This window comes from Branchiostoma floridae, chromosome 4 (genome assembly GCF_000003815.2).
Source record: "Branchiostoma floridae strain S238N-H82 chromosome 4, Bfl_VNyyK, whole genome shotgun sequence".
In the NCBI taxonomy this organism is placed as follows: Eukaryota; Metazoa; Chordata; class Leptocardii; order Amphioxiformes; family Branchiostomatidae; genus Branchiostoma; species Branchiostoma floridae.
Genome location: NC_049982.1, coordinates 12,222,264 through 12,246,511, shown reverse-complemented (window position 1 = coordinate 12,246,511; position 24,248 = coordinate 12,222,264). Strand labels below are relative to the sequence as shown.

The following is a 24,248-nucleotide window of genomic DNA, read 5'->3' as shown; positions in this document are numbered from 1 at the left end:
AACATCTGCCTCTGGACTGGTCTATTTCTCACCAAAGGGATCTAATTTATCAACTTTTAGTTAGATTCAAGTATCTATTTTTCCCCTACATAGATAAGATGGAATACGTAGCTATAATAGATATCTACTAATATTATCAATTTTCTACGGTAATAGATTTAACCCGTCAAAGGTAGATCCTCTTTATGAACAAGCCTCCCCCCTATAAAAACTATGAGAAACTCCGAAAAAAACAAAATGGCGCGATTTTGTGATTTCAACGTGCCTTACTCGGAAAATACAGAAAATCTTCGTCAGATTGTGGAAATGGCAATCAAACGTGAGTATAGATGATGGTGTATACTATAGAAATGAACAACAGTGCAGTGACTTCTCTTTCTTTGCATTGTTTGCTCTACCTAATGGCCTAAACGTGACTAGGGACCAGGCCACATGTGCAGGTGTGGTCCAGGTGTGGTCGGCCTTAATTTGTTTGTTTGTGCCTTTATTCAGACTCGACATTATGTCGTCAGTGTCAATGATGTCTACAACTATATTATAGCTCCAGAGTCTCTTTAGTCCTGCCACTTGCAACACATGGTGACCATCAGGTCCAGGTCATTGACCTTTAATATTTGATTAGAAATAATATAAGAAGAAAGGGGCAAAAACAACATTTTCAATTCTGTAAAGGTAACATAATACATGTTTTTCTGTCATTGTTTTGCAGTTGGTTATGAGTCTGTTGCCTTAAATTGCACCGTCACACCAGGAACAACGAAAGGGCAAGCAGTAAGTATTGTTCAAAGGTTAAAGGGACATAATGTAAAATTAAACTCACTGTTTTCGGTCATTTTTCTACATAATGAGTTGAGTCTACCTTATTACACTGCACAGCAATATTTACAACGTATGACTACGACTTTGTTGAGCCGTGAGGATGTCTTGAAATATGCGCACTTCCCCTCGCCGCTTGAGTTGTCCGCCATTTTATTCAACTCGCCGGCGAGCCAAAGTGCGCTTTAGAACGCGTTCGGTGGTTCGCTCGAATCATTACTGAAGTTTGTTGAAAGTCCCCGCTAAGCTCCGAAGATCTGCGACCGCAACGGTCGATTCAGAAATCTACGGTCGGCTTACTTCCGGTAGGCTACCCGGAAGTAAGTGAATTTGGTCGCGGCTTACTTTGACGTTGTTAATAAGCACTAGAAATGTGATAAAATGATGCAGATAAGTAAGAAATAAGTTGCAAGTTGCCTTAGCACTTGTCTAGGCTGTAACAATTCCCTCTGAGACTCTCTATGTCAAATAGGGTTTGTTACTTTGTATTTTTGTAGGTTCTTGGAAGCTACTTCGAATTGTTATTGAAACTCACCATGATCTGGTAATCACTATGTTCTGTGTAGGTAGTTCCTCCACCACCAAAACCAGTTGAGTTAAGCGAGGCAACTTTAGCCCCTTTTATGGTAGGTACATCTTCATTTATTCTTCAAATTGCTAAGCAAGCAACACTTTTCACTATGACATTGGTAGGATTATCTTAAGTGTACTGATATGTGTAATGACTAATGACCTTTCAAGAGCTCGCTATATGCAAATATGGTGTTAGAATTAACTATTCATAAATTTACTTTATGGCTTTAATAGTATCATGTACATGCATGTCAAGAACAGGACTGGTTGTAAGTAACATTGTTTTCCTGTTTTGTAGGTACAGGGTAAAGCATTCCAGCAGTTGACTCGATTGACAGCTATCATAGAGACTCATGAGCAGAAATATAAAGTGGTAAGCTTAGATTTCTTTATATACTATATATAGTCTCTTTCTGGTAATGTGTGAAACTGGAATGAAAGTAGGAGCATTGATTTCTTTTATAATGACTTATCTTTTTGGCTACAGTCTGACTAGACCTAGGAAATAAAATATATATATAAAGGACACTTGTTTTTCAATGTGAATCTTGAATGAAGTGCATATTATAAATAGATACATTTATCCTTCATTGGATAGGACAAGCAGTGTTTTTACTTCAATAGGAAGCAGGCTGAATAAAAATTCTAACTGGAAGCTATGTGACTCCACTGCCTACCTCCAAAAAGTCTAGGGTCAGCAGGTTTTATAGGGAAGGTAGGGAAACAGGAAACACAACATTTTCTTCCTAGCATGGGTGCCATCCTAGCTAGATTGTCTACATGATATGTTGCACAATGTCACAGCTGGTAACTTGTGTTTTCATTCTTGCAGAACCCCAATAATTCAACAATCACTGCCTATGACATCCTTGCTGTCCAGCCACTTAACCTAAAGATGTTTGAGGTAAGGAATCTTTTGGCAGGACTGATTAATATTGATTGAGAACGATTTGAAAATATATAAATGTTGTAAAAAGCACATCTACTCCTAATGGAAGTGCAAGATTATAACCAGAATATAGATGCTACACAAACTATTTAAGGATCCAAAAGATGTCTTCTTACTCTCAATAAAAAAAGTCTCATGTAATATTTTATTGTGACTGTTTCTAGCTTGCAGTTTTCTATCATGTGATCTAGCATGGGTGCATCCTGTTTAGTTTATGTCTTCCTACGATAGTTGCTCCATGGCTGTAGACAGTCCTCTGCACTATAATTAGAATCTTACTGTTGCTTGTATCAGGCTGCCTGTAAGGAACTAGAGGTGGACATTATCAGCCTGGACATGACACAGAAGCTACCTTTCTTTCTCAGGCTGACTCCTATCAAGAGGGTAAATACAAGTGCTTCTTCAGAAATTTTTGTCCATTTAGAAGACACGTTTCTTATAAATGATACTGTAGTCAGAACAGCTCAATGATTGGTGTGGCAGCCATGATCTCATGCAGTTGTATAACTCAAAATCTCCTAAAATTGCTCGTTTTGTTTTATGCAAGTGAGAGTCCCCCTTAGCTTTCCCCGAGTGTAACGAATGTGATTTTTTCCATGTTTTGCAGGCCATTGCCAGAGGAGTTCACTTTGAGATAGTTTATGCTCCAGCTATCAGAGGTAATCTTGTCATGATAAAGTCTAGGTTATACAATATGTATCATAACAACATAAATAGCCAGAAATTAGAATGTTTACTTCAGTACAGAAGCTGTATGTTGTAATTTTATGCTAAATAATTAAGAACAAAATTGAACAGTTTGTAGTGCATTGCTTGACATTGCCATTTACTTCATACGCAGATAGTACATTAAGAAGATACGTCATCTCTAATGCAACAGACCTGATGACATTCTGCAAGGGAAAGGTAAACATTGGTTTCTGTCATGTAACATTTTTCTGGGGAGAAAAACTAGTAGACAGGCTCCCTTGCTTGCTTTAGTATTTGGTGTATCCAGGGGTTAACCAGACAAACATGTTCATTGTAGATCTTTAGATTTAAATATGTAGCGCTTGATGCATATATGTGTGTTTGTCTGTGTGTTTGTGTGTACGTGTCTTTGTACTTGAACATAAAACAAATGCTTGGTATAGATATTCCTACCTGTTTGAAATGATGTCCTAGGATTCAAGTATATATGATAGACATATTTTTTTTGTCCCCTCTACAGAACATTGTCCTTTCCAGCCAAGCTGAAAAGGTCAGATTTCAATGAACACAATTTATATACATCAATAAGCACCCAAAAGTATCAATAGTTTTAATACAAGGTTTTGCAATTTTCAGAATGTAAGTCATCCTTCAGAAACATTTATATATTTGATTCTGCAATTTCTTCTATTAGGTAATGATTCTATGTACCTCTCCAGGTTGTGGGTAAGACTATATTGCAATTCCAAATGTGTTTGGTTATCAAGTGAATTCTGTGCACTGTGTTCATAGAGAAAGTCCAATCTTTATTCCAGTGCAAAAACAACTGTTGTTTTTGCACTGGAATAAAGATTGGACTTTCTCTAAGGCCCTCCTTCATCGAACCTGCTGCCTCCAGTAGAGCATGTGACACTGTTGACAGTCCTCAGTACACGCCTCTCTATTCAATTGTGACAGACTGTGAATAGTTGTGAATGTTAGGCAGTATGCTAATAGTATGATATGTTGTCAGATAGGAATTCCATCATTAACTGTTTTGTACTCTGTCTTGTATTCTGCAATGACTGTTCTTTTTTCTCATCACAGTTTGGCTAATGTCTTATGTAAAAACTAGATCAAAACTATGGCTTGTTCCTTCAACATATTTCCATCACTTGTAACTTTTCTGCAATGCCTTTATGTGAATCTGTGCCAACAAGGCAGGGTAGCTCAGTTGGTAGAGCACTGGTTGCATTTACCAGAGACCCGGGTTCGAGTCCTGGCCCTGCCATTTCTACATCTTCACGTTTTCTGTCAACTTCTTGTGAGCTTGTACAACAGATGTTAAACTACTCAGCCTCCTGAGAGACTCTTTTCCGTTTTTTTGCGAACTTGAACTTATGTAATGTTTTAGTGCCAGTTTGTCTCATCAGGAAGATAACTTCTGTTTCAGGCTATAGAGCTAAGAGGTCCTCATGATGTAGCCAACTTGTATCCTTCCAGTTGTAAGCAGCATACATAGATATGGTAAAAAGAGTTTTCATTTTGTCTGTTTTGTTACAGATGTGAATATGGAAATTGCTGTAGTGTACAGTCATGTGTGTAACTGCAAGCTTGCTTTTATGTATGAACAATACAATAAATAATTTTATCAAAGGGTAACATAAACCACTTTCTTTAAAACAATCTTGGAAAATGTCCTTGACGCCATGACCAGAGGAGTGCTGTTTGGGATGAACCAGGCCCAGGCTAAGGATGCTGTATCCATCAACTGTAGGTCTGCGTTACTTCATGCAGGTGAGTGTCTTCATGTAGACTTTGAAAATACTCAGGACTGGTAGTTGTAGTCCACTGTGTTATGCTGCTGAAGTGGTACACTGGTAAGATAGCCTACTACTAGATAGCAAGTTTTTGTGCCTGTGGCGTCAGGCGTAGTGCACTGTAAGCCCGTTCGGCTCGGAATCTAGAGGTCATGAGTTCAATCCCCACTGTGCCCCCGATGTTGTGACCTTGGGAAAAGCACTTTACACGACCTTCCTCACTTCACCCAGGTGTAAAAATGGGTACCTGACTTCGGTCGGGGAGGTAAAGGACCCTGTATGTGGCACTGTTAATATAAGTTACAAAACTTGAGTGCAGTGCCACATTGTCCTCATCTGTCCAAAATCAAGTAGAAAAAAAGTTTTTTTTTTTTAAATTTCTTGATTTCCTCATAGGGTGTCATCCATGTAGTCAAATCAACATGTATAAAATACCCCTATTGTGCATCCCCCTCAGAGACCCGTGGCTCTGCTGTAGGTGTGATCTCCATCGAGAGGATCATGAAACAGACTCCAGGGGTGATCTCCGTGGAGAGGATCCCTTCAGCCTCTACTGACAAGAGGGCTTTGGAAAAGGACTCGGGGGAAGGGCAGGATAGGGAAGACCCACCTGGGAAGAAACCAAAACTTGTGGCCAAGAAAAAGATTAAGTAGTCTCAGGCAATGGTTTGACTTACCTTACCTTACAATCAGGAACAGACTTTTCATAGCATTTTAGTCTTTTTTTTTTTTGCAAGAAAGATATAGAGGATGAATATACTGTTACATGCAGTAAATACAATTATGACTTAATCTAAGTTTCAGGTTGACATGTACTTCTATTGCTGTTGTGGTAGCAGCAAGAACAAGTTTCAAAGCTCCATTGGTTATTGTTTATTGGTACAGTAATAAACAAAAGACTATGTGGTGTCAGTGAAAAAATACTACTGTGGTATCAATTTACTGACAACTCTGATGAATAACTAATGTGGCACAATCCATATAAATACTGCGCAACAGATGAACAAGTTACAGCCTAACTTTCTTTATCCATCCCATATCAGACAAATACAGCAGAGGCTCCAAAGAACAAAAATTCTTAAAGTAAACAGTGGAGACAAAAAAGTCCATAGAGATTGCTGGATATAAACCTTCTATTTGCCTGCCAAGGTGAATTAAACATGTATATTTTGTAGATGTGCTTTCAAAGCTCAGTCTGACAGCACCAAACATATAGGAAAAGAGATACTCCAGTAACATTCTAGATCGTGGTAATATAAAAAAAACTTCCTCACATTAATATGCAGCATTTTGGTGTATGTTGCATACTGTATATCACCCTAGAATATATTGACTAATCATACTAAATGCGTATTCCCTAAATGGTAAATACGATATTCTGTATTGTATTTATCTCTCAACAGATATACAATCTAGTCAATTGAAAAAGCTGACATACTATACAGCAAATAAAGGACATGCTTAAGCACACTTTGGAGAATACTTAACACTTAGAACATCATTGTCATTGTAAAATCACCATGCAGAACATCATTCTAACAAAGATGAAGCTTCTTGTATATTGTTTCTTACCAAAGCAAGATTGGTAAGAGATTGTCATCATTGTGTCGCAATAAACATCTGTTTCACATCAGTTCAATACTTTCTACATGAATGACTGCATTTCCCACGCTTATTTGAATGAAATGTGCATACTCTATCTGTAGCCTATGCATCATCCTCTCTTTCCTCCATACGATCCAGTTCTTCCTCTGGAATGTCTTCCTCATCATCCTCTTCCTCCTCCTCTTCCTCTTCTTCTTCCTCTTCCTCCTGACTATCTTCATCTTCATAGTCTTCCTCATCATCATCATCATACATATCATCATCATCAAAGTCAGCATCTGTGAAATTACACATTTGATCAGAAGTGTATGAACATCCATAACTTTGTATCAAATCATGGCAGTTGTTAACAATCGCAAGCTTTTGTAGTACCGTTAATGAGAGCTTTAAAAAAAGAAAGACAGGAAAACTGTTTTGTTATGAAAGTTTACCTTGTATGACTTCTCCATGTTTGACAGTAAGGCTGCCGCGTGCTGTCACCCAGCCCTCTGAGTTCTCAGCATAACACTCGTACTCCCCAGCATCCTCTTCAGACACTGGGTAGATCTATAGTGGAATGGTCCAAAGGTGGGATTAAGGATTGAACATTTGGCAGAAGTACAACATTCATTTATTATATTCAGTATTAAAGAGACTGGGCATAACAAATAGCAATAGAATATTAAGGGGAGGAGCAATGCATGATAGCTACATAATATTCAATCAATGTACAGAATATAAGACGAAACCCTGTATAAGTCAGTTTAGGTACATGGCAATTAAACACCCAAATCCCTTTACAATACAGATCTTCTTTGTAATAAAGAAACAGAAACATTCAAGTTAGACTTACCAGTACCCAGCTGGTGACCTGGTGCTTCTCAGGGCCCCCTCGAACTTGGATGGCTAGGTTTTGCTTGTCTCCTAAAAGCAAGTAATGAGTATCAGATAACAGCCAGTCCAAAACAGTGTAAATTAACATTCATTTAACACAGCCATCAGCTGAAAAAACTGATGGAACAAATGCCACCTTCCTATTCCAAGTGCTTCAGTGTGGATTAGGCAATATACTACTTACCAGGGATTTCTGTGACCTTGACCATCCCATCAGGCCCTTTTTCCATCTTGCGCCAATGCATCCTGGGAGATGGGACACCTGTCACCTCACACATGAGGTAAACCTGCGCACCTGAGGTGTTCACCAGGTGCTGGGGCGGGGTCACGATCTCTGGAGCTGTGTTGGGATAAATTGACATGAACGTCTATAAAGTATTCAGCTGGCACCAACCAGCTCGATGCTGTTCGTTTATGTACTACTTTCCACAAGAGGATGCACCCACACACTCCCAATGAGCGCCCCAAAATTTGACAGATTGCTCTACAAATTTCATATACAGTAGAAGCCGCTTAATTGCACACCCCATTTGCCAGTGCATTTCTTGCAATTATCCGAATGGTGCAACAAAGCAAAGTTATTAAGCTGAACAGCACCACCATGGGATTTGGGGATTTCGTGCAATTAACAGAAGTGTGTGATTATCCGTTGTGCAATTAACTGGCTTCAACTGTATAGCGTATTTTTAATGTTTTGTTTTTTTATTGTCTTTCAAATCATACTTCTATATCATACATCATATTCTAATTATCTAAATAAGAGTCACAGTCACAAAGCCAATTTTGGTAGCTCTGGAAAAGATTAGGATTTAGGTGTTCTATTGAAGGAGTTATACAGGATTTTGGATGTCAGCATGGTCAGGATACCCTCTGAATCTTTTCTCAAAATTTGTGGAAGCCTGTCTCAACATGCATGCATGTGCCTCAAAAGGGTGGGTGGGATTTTGTCACAGATGATCTCAAACCTTCATTAGCTGAAGCAAACTTGGAAAGTCTTAAAATGACGTCTTAAGCCTTACATGCCTTACTCATGTCACATAACACCAAACACTGAAATTTATTAAAGGGTTCTTAAAATTACCTTGGCAACATTTAGTTCTATAGCCATGATTGACAAGCAAATAATGCTTTCATGGTTAGAAATCAATGATTATAACCTTACAAAGTTTGAACACTAAAAACACATAACTCTCCTAAACGTGTGCATGGGGCTAATATTATTAGTACATTAGGGCTAGTTGACACAGGCAGTCCAAACAGTGCAAGATCATGTGTGCATAATGGGGGTTAAGCTAACTGGGAATTAATGTCAGGGCCCAATGGAGTCCCCAAATGGGTAAGATAAACACTTGACTTAGTGAAGGAAGTAGAGTCTAGACATAATACACTTGACAGTGATCACTATGGAGGGTCAGGAAAATACATGTTTCTTTACATACTTATATATATACATGTGTACATGCATTCTTGTCACATTTCATACCTTAACTATCAAAACTACTGTAGGCATGAAAGGCAGTAGGCACGATAACGATATAGTAGGTATTATTAAATGTTTCTTCGTTACGAATGTCAGCAGTATACTCAAAATCTGGCTGCCTCTCCCTTCACAGGGCCCCTCTTTCAGACCTCCCCGGCACAAACTTACTTTCCAACCGAAACATGCGGTGAATGGTGCTATTTGTTTTCGGGGCTGCAATGTTTCCATCTCCATTTCCCTAAGACCTTTGTGGTATGTCAAACCTAAATAGCAGCTGCACACAATGTTTAGAGGCTCCTGTAACTGAAGACTATTTCAACTCGCCCAAGGGAAACATAGATCGTTCCTGTTTTCTTAAACAATGCTGATATTTTTGTGTCACATGCACCAATTTCCAAAAATGTTTTGTAGAAAATCTGTTGAATGGTGAGACCAAGAAGGTTATAGAGAGATTTAAAGATTTAAAATGTTCCTAAAGATTTTGGGTCTTTAGCCTTTTAGTAAAACCTTGGAAAGGAAAATTACAACAGTGCCAGGTGTTTGAAAGCTTGGTAAAGCAGATTAGTTGGATCAACACTTCATTTAGTTCATTTCTGAGGAATGACGTGTAAATATTGGTGGAACATTCCAGTAGACGTCTTGGGCAAGGGACTGGTCAGAAGAGATGGGGAGGGGGCAAAGTGTTTGTTACGATTTAGATTTAGTAAACTTTTGTACATTCCATTGTTCTAGCTATATTATGATATTATGTATGCATGATAATGAATGCAGAGGACATTAAAAAGCCCCATGATGATATTTTTTAAGTACTTATAGAGTAATACATACAATTTTTATTTCTGTAAAATTATAGCAAATTTACATTATTGCCCTTTAATGATAGTCCATGTGACTTCTGAAGTGATGTATTGGAATCTTTGCAACTTGATTTACTGGAACATTGTACCTTCAAGACACCCAGAACCATAATTTTTTCTCTTATTTGTGGCTCAGATCAACCTACACACTTTCATCAGCCTTGAATTTTCCTGAAACGGCAATGTATCATGAGCTAAATGGCTTTTTCCAACAGCACAAAGCTACTCCTTTGAACCCAGGTTCATGTTCTTGAACAATAATCCAATAACCCTGCCAGTAATGTGGTAATAGTCCTTGAAGTATTGATTTTACCACACACTTCAAGTGATTTAATGTGACTGGAGTTCCCAAAGTTCCCTGAGCTGTATGCACTAGACTGCCTTTTGATGGTGTTTGGTTCTGTGCCAATACAATTCCATTGCCATGAAATGGAATGGAATTTTCTCAATTACAACTGTAATTTAAACCCTAACCCAATCTCATTCTTTATATCCTTCTTTCAGTCGCTACACACTTACATGAATACCCTTCTTAGAGGTACCCCGTCTTTGAAATCATCAAATACATGTACTTGTGAAGTCTGTAGAAAACTGTTCAGTGGGTGGTTAACCTTACTATGATGGGCAGACAGACAACAATAATCCTCCCTTGTTTATACATCACTGAGGCAGAAGATTAAACCTTTCATACCTGAGTAACACGGGCCATCATGGCGCCTCTCCAGTGACCACCCTTCCCTGAAGCCGACCAGTTTGTTGAGGTCCAGTTCACACAGGCTGCTGTAGGTGACGCCATCGGTGCCACAGACCTTTCCTTCCACATTACAGACACACACGCCCTTCTTCCTCCCTCTCTTGGTCTCACAGTGCAGGCCCTCCATACAGGTTCCCAGCTTGTTTCTCTTCCCTCCACATGTTTCCCCTGCAAATTTGCAAAGTCAGCTTTTTTTTCCATCAAAAATGTTACTCTTAGGCTTTTTCAAAAAGCTAGGTGCAGTTTGCAAATGTTCCTGATATTGCTTATATGAGAATAAATTCAAATCTTTGCTGTTTTTATGGAGTTTAGTTATTTTATTCTTTCAACTTTGAAACGTCCAATTGTTTGAAGGTTTGATGCGCACTTATGATGACCATATTTACAATGAGAAGTACAGGTGTACCTTCAGTCTTGGCGCACTCCTCACAGCAGTGGCAGGGGTCCTTGATGACATCCCCCACACACTTGCCCCGAATGTCGGGACACTGGTCCAGCTTACAGGGAGGACACCTCCCAAGAGCCTTCCTCCCCTCCACCACCACCACTGCCACCAGTACTACCAACAAAACCTTCATGTCCATGCCTTACTGGGACTCCCTTACTGGAGTTACCAAGATGCTGCAGAGAGAATGCAGGAGCTGCACCCTGTCTGGGCTCAGACAGGAAGCTTAGTGTGTGTAGGGGGCCCAGCCTGGGGAGACTGCTATGTTACCGTAGAATTCAAAATATCTACCCACATTTTAGTACAGACAGATTATAGCAAATAAGACGTTTGGGCCGAAGATTTCAGTCTTTGTGCTGTTTAAGTGTGGAAAATGTCTTTTCTAGTTTGGGAACGTCATTTTTAAGAACTTTGTGTGTATGATTGAGTTTTCCTACTTTGAGACATTTCCCAGTCTACTGTAGGGAGATGCTGTCATCCAAGAGCAAACACCTTAGCATTCCTGTATGCTAGGGAGATACCACTACAGCTCTAGGGGTGGCAGTATGTTTACATAGGTGCATAGCATTCATGGACCAAAAAAAAACTTTCACAGTAAACAGTGCTTTCTTGATAAAGAAGCATGGAGATGTGACACATTGATAGGATGATTTTGCTCACCGGAGTGCTGCTATGACTGGCCCATGAAGTTCTGAACGATGTCTAAGACTTGGATGTTATGCATGTAAATATAACTAAGATAGAATGTGTGAGAAATACCAGTGACATTTCTCAGACTGGATCAGTACCAAATAGGATGTAATCTGAAAACTAGTGTTAAGAAAACGTCTGAAAGAGTCTCCCCACCAAAAGAAAAAATTCCCTGGGCGTATTACAACTATGTGCTCTTTCAGTGGCTCAGTCTGCCTCCCCCCAAAGTTCGGAATAAAAGGGCTCAACTGAATCAGTAGTGTCGATTACACTTCCAAAATCAACAAACAGGTTCCTTTACTTCACCTTAAAAGCCTATTGTTTGCTGTAAACAATCTGCTTAATGGCCCTTTGACCCCTTTTGTTGGCTTATGATACGAATATTATTCAGGGAAGTTCGTCATAAAAAAAGTACTCTCCAAGCAGGCTCCAGCTTTTTTAATGCATTTTTATCGGGCTTTCTCTTTTGTACCATTTTCGGCGAGAAAACGATACAAAATAGAAATCCCACTAAAACTCGTAAAAAAAAAATAGTCTGAGCCGAACCTCTGCTTGCCCGGAAAGTACAAAAACAGTTGCCGTTCCTTGCTTACAGGCATCGGGTCAACAGAGGGACGTACCATAGAACCACAGTGGCCTTGGTATACTTTTGAATATACACTGAGTGTTCCATTTTATATGACCAAACGATTTCATACCTTTCCACATCTGCTTGGAGATTACATTTTGTACAGAACTACGACAATATGTGCTGTACTTCAGGTAACTACATCTCATCAAATTTACTTGTACACATGTAATTGTAAGGGAAGTTGTTCAATGTGCAAAGACGGGTCACCCTTATCATGTCCTTTCTGTAGTCGTACCGCCACATTAGGCATTCTTCCTCCAAATAAATCAGCTGAAATCCTAATTTGCTAGTACATGTATATCATATCATATCAATCCATTTAATTGAGACGTTAATGTAAGAAAATCTTTCAAAGAACATGTCTTTTTTTTCCCACATAATGTCATACAAACACAAATACACCACTATCATTTCTACCCAAAGCATCTTCTTGGCATCAATAAAGAAGTCATGATCAGTGCGCGAATGTTAACATTTAGTTTTACTTCACGTTAAGTCTGCCTCACGTGACTAACAAGCTTTCGTCATTGAAGATTGTCACTGTCTCACAGTTCTTCTTCCAGTACCTCTAAATAGGCCTTGCTGGTATCATTCCCAAATTCGTTGGCAGCAAAACACTGGTATATGCCAGCATTCGTCTTCTGTACGCCTTCAATCTGGAGGATAAGAAACGCAACACTGTCTGTCAGGCTGCCAAGTACAGGTGTATGTCTGTACGCAAGTAATTATCTTGTCAGTCCGACAGCCTGGAAAAACAGTCCCATATGCGCCACGCCAGATACAAATGTAGAGAAGTGATGCAACAAAGCAGAAGATACCAATACAAACTGCATGATTTATAAATGAATGTCAATAAAATGAAAATGTGATGGCACCACTATGTGGTAGGCCCAGCTTACCAGCACCCAGCCAGTCACCTTGTTGGTGTCCGGCCCGCCGCGGAAACTGCAGAAGATGTTGGCATAGTCGCCTGGAAGGTCCACCCCTTCATCCTCCTCATCTACAAACAAAACAGAAAGTTGAGCGTAGTAAGTATTTGAGTAATGAATGACAAGTATTTCTCTCTTCGGTGGACGGTGCAGTCAAACCTGTATTAGCGGCCACCTTTGCATAACGGCCACCTGCCCATAGTGGCCACTTTTTGTCGGTCCCTTGGATTCGTAATGATTAAGAAATAGGCTTACCGGCCACCTGTCCAACGCGGCCACGGCCACACGATTTCCGGTCCCGCAGGTACAAAAACACTGCCGATTACGGCCACGCGGACCGCTGATCTATGTTTCGGCACGCGTTCGGCCATATACAGCGGCCGTATCGTCACCCTATGCCGGTCTCTTCAGACAATATCAACTGTAGAACATTTAAAACTTTTTATAGCTTTTATGAATAAAGATCAGTCAGTACTAAAACCATGTGTAACTTATTGCTTGTGGTCAATTAATTAGCATATTCTCAATAGTGGCCACCTCTCTATAGTGGCCAATTTTGACCAGTCCCTTCAGTGGCCGCTATAGACAGGTTTGACTGCGTTATATGTAACGTTAACGTTAACGTTAGCCATTCCAAAAATGTAACGTTACGTCTTGTTCCTATGCGAAGTTCAGTTGAATCCCCACTTCCAAATCCAAAGTTTCAGATCACAAACGTATGCACTTGGGTAAATCTTGAAAGATGCATATGTTAAAGGGATGGTGTTCAACAGGCTCGGTTTACAAGTTTCTGGCATGTGCAAAGTGATGTCAATACGTATACTGACTATGTTAATCTGCCCCGTCAATTGAGACGGATAATTTCGAATTATCTATAGATCGTTTTCATGTGACGTCACAGTCACGTTCGAACGTTCGAACGGCCATGTTGGATGATAAGCTGCTCAATAAGCTGCTCGATCTCCACACGGCTGTGTGTTGCACGTACATGGAAAGAAGTTTTTTTGTGGTTATTATTTACAAACGGGCTGAACTTCTACCTCAAGTCAAGTCAAGTGTAGTGACAGGTTAACCGGTTAGACAGCATTACAGACAGGGTGTGACACGGGCAGGTCAGCACTGCAAGCTTAAAGATCTCTAACTTTGTCACCAACTTTGTCTCACAGGTGGGAATATATTTACGTTCTAGTTGAAGAAATGAAGGTTGTCTTCTGTCGCAGTGAGCAGGGTTTGAAAAGCTTCATAGAATGCATGCGCAAGTTAGGTACCACGCACACATATGCGTAGCTATTATTGTAGAAAATATGTAACGACCAAACCTTAGCCTCAGGGAATTCTTCTGGTTTTCATAATGGCGATACGATCGAATGTTTATCTTGTTCTCAGTTTAGCGTATTGGGGGAGAATACAATAACGTTACGATGTCGAGGTGATGTACAAGTTGGTGTGGTTGTAGTCCAACTTTGTCGCAGTATGGCTGAAAATACGTAGTTTGGGTTGTTACATTTTGCACTAGATGTGTTTACAAAATCTCTCACTGGCTGGGTTTAATGAATGAATGAATGAATGAAGACCTTTATTGTACATTTATACCCACTGGGTTTAGTACAGGTCACAACAAATGATACAACATGATATAATGATACAATGAATCTACACTACTCAAGGATCGTAATCTACTGCGTACATTCGGCTTCTTCTCGTTTCTTTGTGATATTGAAAATGTAAGAACAGATATGCTTTATAAGTAAAGGTTTGTCTAGATTCATAAGGAATATAAATTTGTCTATATTACTTAGATGTATGAAGTGGGGGAACATGGGTTCTATTAGTCTGTAGAGTTCAGCTCTCTCTTTCTTGTACAAACTACATTCTACTACAAAATGATGTTCGTCTTCTAACTTATCTAGATTGCAGTATCTACATATTCGTTGTTCTAGAGGACTGCGGTTATGTCTTCCGGTTTCGATGTGTAATTTGTGGCAACTGACTCGTAGTTTTGTGACGGCCGTCCTGTGCCGAATATTGTCAATATCCAGGTATTGTTCTACATTATAGGTTGACTTGAACAGTCTGTAAGACCTCAATTTGTTTTTAGCGGATCCACCTTTGTTATCATTGTGTCTCTCTCTTAGAAAATAAATGTCTTTCAGACGCTGATTGATAGAATTGATAATTTGAGACGAATTTGTATTATGCTGTAGAGGACAATGCCATATGTAACCATAACCGCATTCCTCCAGTGACTGGCGAACTCCTGAAGCCCAACACTTGGCTCCAGCCTTGTCTAAATCTATCTGGCAAGAGAGAGCGTCTGACTGGAAACTGTCTGCTGGTACTTTCTGGCGAAGTCTAATTAAGTGTTTAATAGCATTTAGGGAGGCTTCCAAATGAATGGGGAACCTCCCTAACTCGGCTCTAGCGGCGAGGCCACTTGTGGATCTTGGTACGTGTAGGGTTTGCTTACAGAATCTTAGATGTATTGTTTCGATAGGACAGGATTTGGAGCTTTTAACAGAACCCCAGATTTCCGATCCATAGAGAATTATGGGCTTAACACATGTATCAAAAAGTTTGTTTCTGACAGACAAAGGAGCATCGGCTTTGTCTAGGGATTGATTTATCCCGAATAAAGCTTTCAGACCCCTACTGTGTTTGTTGTTCGCCTTGAAAGTACCCGCAGAATTGACAACAATACCTAAATAACAATAATTTGTCACTATTTCAACAGGATTGTTCTTATACATGAAATACACATCTTTTGGTATACGACCACCCTTAGTGAAAACAATTATTTTTGTTTTCCTAAGGTTCACATTTAGGTGCCATGTTTGACAGTATTCTTCTAGTCTATTCAAAGAACATTGTAGACCTTGTTTGGATTCAGAGAAAAGAACTAAATCATCTGCATACAATAGACAAGAGACACGCTTACTGTACATAGTAACTGTCGGGCAAGGAGAGCATTTTTAGTCAGGCAATGGTTACTTTAATACGAAGTAGTTGAGTAAGACCGTACCTCAGGCCGAAAGACAAGTTGTATTGAAGCTCGTTGGGTGAACTACGCGCGAGTTCTCCAAATTACGTCGCGCCTTGTCAAACAACGTCGTATAGTACGTAGTTGGCTGAAGCACGCCGTAGCTCAGTTTTGACCGGAGTAGAAAACAATTCACACTGAGTCAGAGTTGGAGAAGCGACAAATCTTGCCCCTTGTGAGGCAAGTGGATAGTGAGGGCAGCTGGAAACTGGGGTAGACTGTGTAACGCAAACTCCGCTGTATAGGGCTGTAACTAGTCTCAGACTAGTCCTCCGTGCGCAGCCTATATGATAGGAGTGTACATAACGTTATATAGTCGCCCAGGGTAGCGGTAACTGATGTCCGGGTATTCAACCATCGGCAAGAGCGTTAGATCGTCGAATGCCTTTTCTCTTATTAAAAGCACACGGATCAAGACCTATTATTGCAACTTTGTCCTGATATCTAGCCTTGGCTACATCACTATATCATTCACAGTACGGAGACAAAACAGCACACTTGAACCCGCCGCAAGTAACTTTGATAGCACCGTTCTGTGTTCTAGTCATCCAGGTTATCATCCAACATGGCGCCCACGCGTGGCGAAGCGGTTTTCGAACGTTCTGTGAAAACGATCTATTCGAATAATAAATGAATGAGTGGCATTTCGTCAACCTGACTTGCCGAAAAAACGGACTGGTGCTAGAATAGGATGGATGTTAAACTACAGGAAGGTCTTACGGTTGAAAAAAATAACCATCGTGATAGGCCTCACCTTTCTTAAACTTCCAGACGATCTGCGCAGACGGGTTGGATTTGACTTCACAGCTCATGTACACTGTGTCCCCAGTGGTGTTCCGGACATCCGTCGGTGGAATGGAGATGATCGGAGCTGTTGTATAGTTGATGGAGAGAAACGAACGTTCATATGGTCATAAAAGTTCACTTGCTTAGTATGAAAGTAGTCGTGGCATTCAATCCTACGTGTTCGGATTGTACATAATAATACCATTGGAAACCTTCTGGTCAAATTATGATTGGAACATTTCCTATTTCTTAAGCTTCTCTTGCTTGTGGTCTGTTACAGATGTGGTTAGCCGGTTATGTGAAACCACCCTCCATAGCTATTTGTCTCAAAGCCAGGAAGTCCGTATGTCCTTGGGACGTGCCTTATATATATAAATAGACGCACAGCATGCAAGCTGTACCGTGACAAACTGATTAGAGTTTGAACATATTGGCCACCATCCAAGCAACTGACCTAATTCTCCACTGCCCAAGGGTATCTCATCCAGAGAAGACCAGAGAAGATATGCTTGAAAACAACTTCACCATCGATAAACAAGAAAACATGAAAAATCTAGCAGCTTTGATCCAAACTGGACGCATTATGTTAAGATAACGCACACCATGTCAACATTGACTGACAAGCCAATGGAATGACATGGTGTTTATTTTAGTGTTCAGGTCGGATTAAAGTTGAAGTACTCGGTGACGGACAGCTGGAGTTACTTAAGGCCATGAGAGCAGTAGTCACGGAAAGTCACAGGTTTAAGGGCGGCCGTCATCCCTAGTGTTTGTCTTCACTTCAACACAGACAAATCTGACTTGTCACTTGATAAATCGTCTGCTGCCGTTAGCTCAACGTTTTCCAGACTCAAAGTAAAGCTTCACTTCACTTTTTTCTGATAGAAGTAAAGAAGTAATTTCCCCAATATCAAATTGCTTCAAATACTTACAATTCATCTAGGTATCTATGTGCACTGATCAGTAAGTGAATATACACATGTATCCCGCATTTCAACGATCACAATTCAAGTATACAGAAAATAAAGCTTCACTGACCGAACTTGCAGAATCCCTTGTGCACCCGGTGGATCTTGTCCCCGCCCATCTTCTTGCTGCGCCAGGAGGCAAATCTGAGCTGGCAGTAGGTGACATAGTCCTTCCCGTCAGACCCGCACACCCGGTACGGGTACCTGCAGTTACACCGACCAGGCTCCTCTTCGTCATTGTCTGGATCCGCTGTGAACGTTTCAACAGACAAGGCAGATTATTGGAGGGGAAGAGAAGTCAAAATTGATTGAATTTTTTAAATATAAATTTTCCTCCTTAACCATGCAAAGCAAGCCTCAGCCTGCATAATTAAGATACCATTCCGTTGGTCCTCCACATGTCAAACATCCATTTATCCGTAGGCCTTCCTTCCTGACGTACTATTTCAAACAAAGTCTGAAACTGAAACGCCCTCTGCAGTTTCAAAGAAAGCTGCCAGCGGGCGAAACTGTTATGTCGATTCTTTCCGACCACACGAGCCACCTGTATACACTGCAACATCAAAAGTCATGACAATGACTTGTCCAGAACACGATATATAAAAGCCGCCTGACGTTCCTATTCGGTGCTATAACAAGCCGCTAGGGGCCCTCAAATCATCTAGACCTACATATCAAATACTACGACAATCCATCGAGACACTCTCAAGTTATCGTGTAGACAGACGGATCGCGGACAGACAGACTGGTCTGAACAATGTGACTGTCCTGCTAGCATGCAAGGGAGCAAACAGGACTTTGTGAAAAAAGTTGATCAGTGGCTTGATAAACGGAATTTTTTTTAAAGTTAAGGCTCATGGATAAAAAAATAAAACATTGCATGCTCGGTTGGCTCAATTTGAGTTCTATAGAAATGTGCTAATATAAAGTGGTTAATGTTTGGTGTGCATAATAACGGGTAGTTGTCAACTTGAACTCAAGTAAAACAAAGTTTGACCGATCATTAATTGAAAGCAGATGCAAAGGAAACTTGGCGATCTTTCAGCTAGAGATTAGCTTCTCAAATGTTACTTTATACAATTCTATTAATATACTATACTTAAAAGTAATTTCTAAGATTGTACCAGACAGCCCCTTACTAAAAATCGCACTAAAACGACGGTATTCCTCGACTGTTCTGCTGAAGAAAGTTCTTGTCTCACCCGTACAGAAGTAACCTTCCACACAGCGGCCTTCCGACCAATGCTTGCCCCCACAAGCCTCGTCCTCGTCCCTCAAACAGACACTGCAACAGGAACAGGCATCTTTCGTCGTCATGTTGGAGGGACAGTCGATCTCCGGACAGGCGTCAGGGTCGCACTCTCCGCAGTCCTTCGGCAAACAGTACGCCGTGTGGAGGAGCAGCCAAACAGCAAGGAGCAACTTGGTCTCCATCTTGACTCTTATGGTTTAACATGGGCCTTATCAAGTCAATTAGAGAGGCATTATCATCTTGAAGAAAAGATGTAACAGTATGATTATGAATACTGCCCAATTGTGTTACGCGGGTCTTCGTATTTATAACATGAAATTCGTTATTTCAGACTTCTAGCTAAAAATGATTGAAGTTTGTCTTTTAATTTCTAGCAAAAGGTAGGACTGCGATGGGGTATCATACTTCATAGGACAAACAGTCGTACAAATTGCGTGAAATCGAAGTGTGTCCGCAGGGGGTAGGCCGCAATCCCGCAATAGTGAAGGCTAACATTTATAGAATTTGCCCGACATAGCTGCAATGTTTGATACCGATTTGGTAAAACAGCTTAAGGAACAACGCACCATGGAACCAGTGACCCTGAATATGCAGGAAACGGAGTCAAGGATTTTCATGACTATTCCCTCTCAAGTTGTGTTTTCACTAGGGAAGCGGATTCTGACGGGCTTCTCCTGCATTGGTCTAATTGGACCAAAGCCAGGGGCTTGGTTGACTCTCATCCAATACATGCATGCGTGAGAGAAATAAAATCAGATCTAGAAAATCTGACACTTGCTCATGAGCAAATACAGCATATGTAAATACATCCCCATCCCAATGCAAAAATGTACTTTTGCACATGAAGCTTTTGCAGAAATTGAACAATCCCAAAACAAAATGCTGCCCATTCCTAGTGCTAAGAGTCCACCCATGGTCACCCATATACATGTACCTAATTCCAGATTAGTTGGCTATTTCATGACACAGGAACCCAAAATCTACATGTTTGGTCAAAAATGGTAGAAACACCCAAATTTAACAATTTTTAAGTGATGTACACCATGGGTGTAATGAAGTCCTGTGGGCACATACCGTACAGCAGGAGCATTTTTGTCAAAAACTTCTGAAGTGTATCACTCAAGAAGGGAACAACGAATTTTCATGATTTTTGGTATGTAGGTACAACGTTGTACAAAATGAAATACTAATTATGTGAAATATGGGTACATCTGCATAATTAATGAGAATGATCTATCATAGCAGTTTTTTCTATGTATCTCTTGTCCCGAACGTGATATGGTCTTGACATTTGGGTGGTAGATAGCTTTCAGTGTCATGACAAAGTGGGGCAAGTTTCAATTCCCTAAAATTTAATTTATAATTTGCATGGGCTTTTTTGTTAAGACATTCTAAAGAGGATAACTGCAGAAAGGATTGACGGATTGGCATCATTTTAGGCATGTAGTTAGCTTAAGCAAAGATGTTCATGATGATATACATGTTATGCAAATGAGGACTTGATTTGCATAATTGATGAGGAAATTGTATAATTCCATTGTTTCCAATAACTGGACTTCAATAAATGTAACACATGTTAATTATGATAGGTGGAATATAAGCAGATACCAAATATGGTACTTTTTTGCATAATTTATGTAAAAATTGTTTTTGTTTGCATAATTTATGTAAAAATTGCAAAACCGTTTTATGATTAATGATGGGAAGTTAATACTTGTGACATATTATATGTTAGTCAATGATGAACAACACCATGCATAAATTATGTTAATGTGTTAGTCAATTTCATGAAATTTACAAAAGCTCTAAATATTTCATGGAAGTATGAGGTCGCCGAACTCTAGTTGCCTTATAGTACAATAATATAACATTTGCTGTGATCGCACATTCATGGTTGAGCTCCAAGGCTAATTGTGTGGAGGTCGCGGAAAAGAATTGCAGGAAGTGCCCTTGATTATATGTCCGTTGCTTTTCAGATAATGATCATTGGATGTTTTCCTTTAGAATGATACCTAGTTTGTTATGATAACCCCTTTATACAATGAACACCATGACTGGTTTCTTTGTTTCGTCGCCAGAAATAGTGCCGACATCCCTTGCCATACTTGCAGACTTCTGGCAGGGCTGGCTTTTATTCTTGAAGGGAGCACTAATTCACGATTGATTCAACAGTGATAAGGTTCTCTGATGCCGAGAGAGGAAGTTTAACTGGGCAGAAACACCCTTTCTCGGCATTAGAGAGCCTTAGCCCATGTTGAAAATCGCGAATCAGACCCAAAAACACACAAAAAACGCTGCTAGATCTGCGGAGGAGGCCACGAAATCCCACAGTGCCACTGTATTGGCAGGGAATCTCAGCACTTTTGCTTAGTAACACATACTATGGTGTGTTTATCATCGTAAAGGATAGTAGATAAGTTTTTAATGATACACAATACACTGTATTACACAATTGATTAAGTAATAGGTACTACCAAGCCGGGACTACTAAGAGTAACCTGTAAGAGAACCGAGGCCCTGAGACTGACTGAAACTGTCGATTGCCTTCCGAGACGCAAAGAGCCGAAGAGCAATGATTTCAAGTTTCCGAACAGTATTTGCTGAGTTTATTTGGCACATTCTCCGTCGTTATACTCCTTCTGAACCTACCGCACACACACAGATTCATCTCTGCTGTAGGAGAGTGATTTGGCAACAGGTAGCGAAACAGAGCAGCGCAGGATTTTCGGAAATGCAGCACAATCCTCTGTTTTCCATTACATTGTGTCTGCGGTCTATGACTCTTCCTCCTACGTATCTATATTTTACCTTTAGCATCTCCTCCACGTGACGGTGAGTCAGGTAGTTCACGAAAGCGTAAATGTGCCTGCGGAATGCAATATTCGCAGCCAAAAAGCGATCCCACTCCACAGAAATCACTTGATCGTTCGCCAAAGTAGTTTAGGAGGAGTTTTGAATTCTGGCAGACTTCTCTTTACGGTGAGTGCCTTCCCGAATATGGCCCCTATACGCGTTAGTCTTCTCGTCTGTGTTGTCTGTGTCATCCTCATGCCACAAACAGCGTCTCAAGACGTCGGTCGCAGACGCCAACAACGGTCAGATGATGAGGCGACAAAACATCCTTCCAAGTTCCCGCCGGAGAATGTCACGTCATGTGTGGATGTCAAATACATTCGCAAAGGTATGGACGCCCTACTGTCCTGGAGAGGCACCGCTATCAACTACTTCCACCATCTCAAGACACAGCTGCATGTCGTGGTGTCTCGCGTGGAAGGGGCTTTTGAGAAAATGGAAGAAAAAGAAAATGTGATCCCAAGGAGGGACTACCTCCTAGAAATAATGTCGGAACAGCTTCTTCTGACCAACACTCGGCTGAATAAACTTGAGCAAGGCCTGCAAGATGTGTCCTTTTCTGTCCTGGAAATGCTGGACCAACTTGTGACGCCGAAGGAACGAATGGAAAACCTCGCAGAAGCAGACGGCAGTGCAATCGTGTATCCAAAAGGTATGTTGAAATCAGCGTGCTTTGTAATAAAAGAAATCCAATAGAGAGTCTGCCCTTTTTAAAATTTTTCTTATCATTTTTTTTCTATGACACATTTCAGCCAATCGCGGAAAGTTTGTTGTTTTCTGCCGTTTTAATGTTTAAAAGTTTGCAATCAAAGCTATACCTTGCAATTGACTTCAACAAGATCTAGATATCAAAAACCTTCTAGTTAATTCCTGCATAAACTAGAAAAACGCGTTGGTACGGCTTTTAACCACGACGATGTGTGTTGTAGATTGTCAAGACGTGGTCGCAATCGGAAACACGGAAAGCGGCGTCTACACCATCCAACCTCTCAACTACCCCTACTCCTCCAAGCATCGCGGCATGTTAGCGGAACCCTTCTACGTCTACTGTCAGATAGACAACGGCGAGGGCTGGACTGTCATGCAGCGTAGAAAAGACAACACCACCGACTTCTACAGGACCTGGCAGGAGTACAAGCGGGGCTTCGGTTCTCCATTAGGAGATTTTTGGCTGGGAAACGACCGGATTCACCTGCTGACCAGCCAGGGCAGTTACAAACTGCGCATCTATATGGAGAACTGGGACGGGGAGTCCAAGTACGCGGACTATGACTGGGTGGTGATAGAGGACGAAGCCGGCATGTACCGCCTGAGGCTGGGAGAGTACAGTGGCACGGCGGGCGACTCGCTCTCCTACCACCAGGGCCAGCCCTTCAGCACCTGGGACAGGGACAACGATGGCAGGAGCGGCAACTGCGCGACGATCTGCCGAGGAGCCTGGTGGTACAGGAGCTGTCACCACTCCAACCTGAACGGCTTGTACCTGTACAGCGAGGACAATGACCATGATCAGGGAATAGACTGGGTTACCTGGACGGAGCACACGGGAACTCTCATGGTGGTGGAAATGAGTCTCCTTCCCACTGGTCTCTTGCCGAACACTGAAAAGCTCCATAAACCGTAGAATCAATAAGGACCACAAAGCACTATATAGATGATGCCAGAAAGGTGCAGTAGACATCAAATGCTTTCTTCTTATTAGCTAGTGCTTTGTGTATCTAGGGTTTCTAGAATCGTCAGCGAACGTAGTGTGGTTTTTAGTGCATAAGGCAAAGGCGATCTCTTGCAATACGATTCAAAAGATCTCTCTGTCTCTCTCTCTCTCTCTCTCACTCACACACACACACACACACACACACACACACACACACACACACATATATATATATATATATATATATATATTTCAAGTTATATGTGTAAAGATATGTACGAGTATCACATAACTTTGCATATCAAAGCCAGCGATAGAATGGGAGAATCCAGACAGATGGAAGGACACTGTGGCAGCGCGTCGTGTTAGTTTAACAGAAAGCGGCTGCGCTGCTCCCATTGTATCTGGACGTTTTTAAGTTCTGAGATCTATAAGCAGGACGCGCCAAAATAAATCTTCACATTTTGGCATGGGTGTTGCCACGTCGGCCTTCCAAAGTTCATGAATGCCATGACTAGGGCACATGTGGGGGATTGCCGTTCGTCGTTTAATTAATGGTGTTAGGACTGTCCACTTTGTGCCAATACACAGTAGCATTGCTCATATT

General features: G+C 40.9%; 3 protein-coding genes across 3 annotated transcripts; 2 read left to right on the top strand and 1 right to left on the bottom strand.

Moving 5' to 3' along the window:
• The first annotated feature begins 76 nt into the window (after window positions 1-76).
• Window positions 77-6,297, top strand: LOC118414223 (ribonuclease P protein subunit p30-like). Its single transcript, XM_035818110.1, has 12 exons — window positions 77-319; window positions 710-771; window positions 1,383-1,442; window positions 1,688-1,762; window positions 2,222-2,293; window positions 2,633-2,722; window positions 2,946-2,997; window positions 3,180-3,244; window positions 3,549-3,578; window positions 4,461-4,498; window positions 4,725-4,804; window positions 5,285-6,297. Exons 1-12 carry the CDS (start codon window positions 214-216, stop codon window positions 5,479-5,481), a joined length of 927 nt encoding a protein of 308 aa, XP_035674003.1. The 5' UTR covers window positions 77-213; the 3' UTR covers window positions 5,482-6,297.
• On the bottom strand, window positions 5,686-19,331 carry LOC118413580. The gene is made up of 11 exons (XM_035817107.1): window positions 19,085-19,331; window positions 17,953-18,132; window positions 16,883-16,999; window positions 13,062-13,162; window positions 12,710-12,818; window positions 10,803-10,982; window positions 10,334-10,564; window positions 7,490-7,645; window positions 7,265-7,335; window positions 6,864-6,978; window positions 5,686-6,710 (listed from the first exon to the last, which is right to left on the bottom strand). Exons 1-11 carry the CDS (start codon window positions 19,314-19,316, stop codon window positions 6,535-6,537), a joined length of 1,668 nt encoding a protein of 555 aa, XP_035673000.1. The 5' UTR covers window positions 19,317-19,331; the 3' UTR covers window positions 5,686-6,534.
• Window positions 19,332-21,948: 2,617 nt separating this feature from the next.
• Window positions 21,949-23,719, top strand: LOC118414762 (techylectin-5A-like). Its single transcript, XM_035818980.1, has 2 exons — window positions 21,949-22,639; window positions 22,917-23,719. Exons 1-2 carry the CDS (start codon window positions 22,132-22,134, stop codon window positions 23,609-23,611), a joined length of 1,203 nt encoding a protein of 400 aa, XP_035674873.1. The 5' UTR covers window positions 21,949-22,131; the 3' UTR covers window positions 23,612-23,719.
• The last annotated feature ends 529 nt before the right edge of the window (window positions 23,720-24,248 follow it).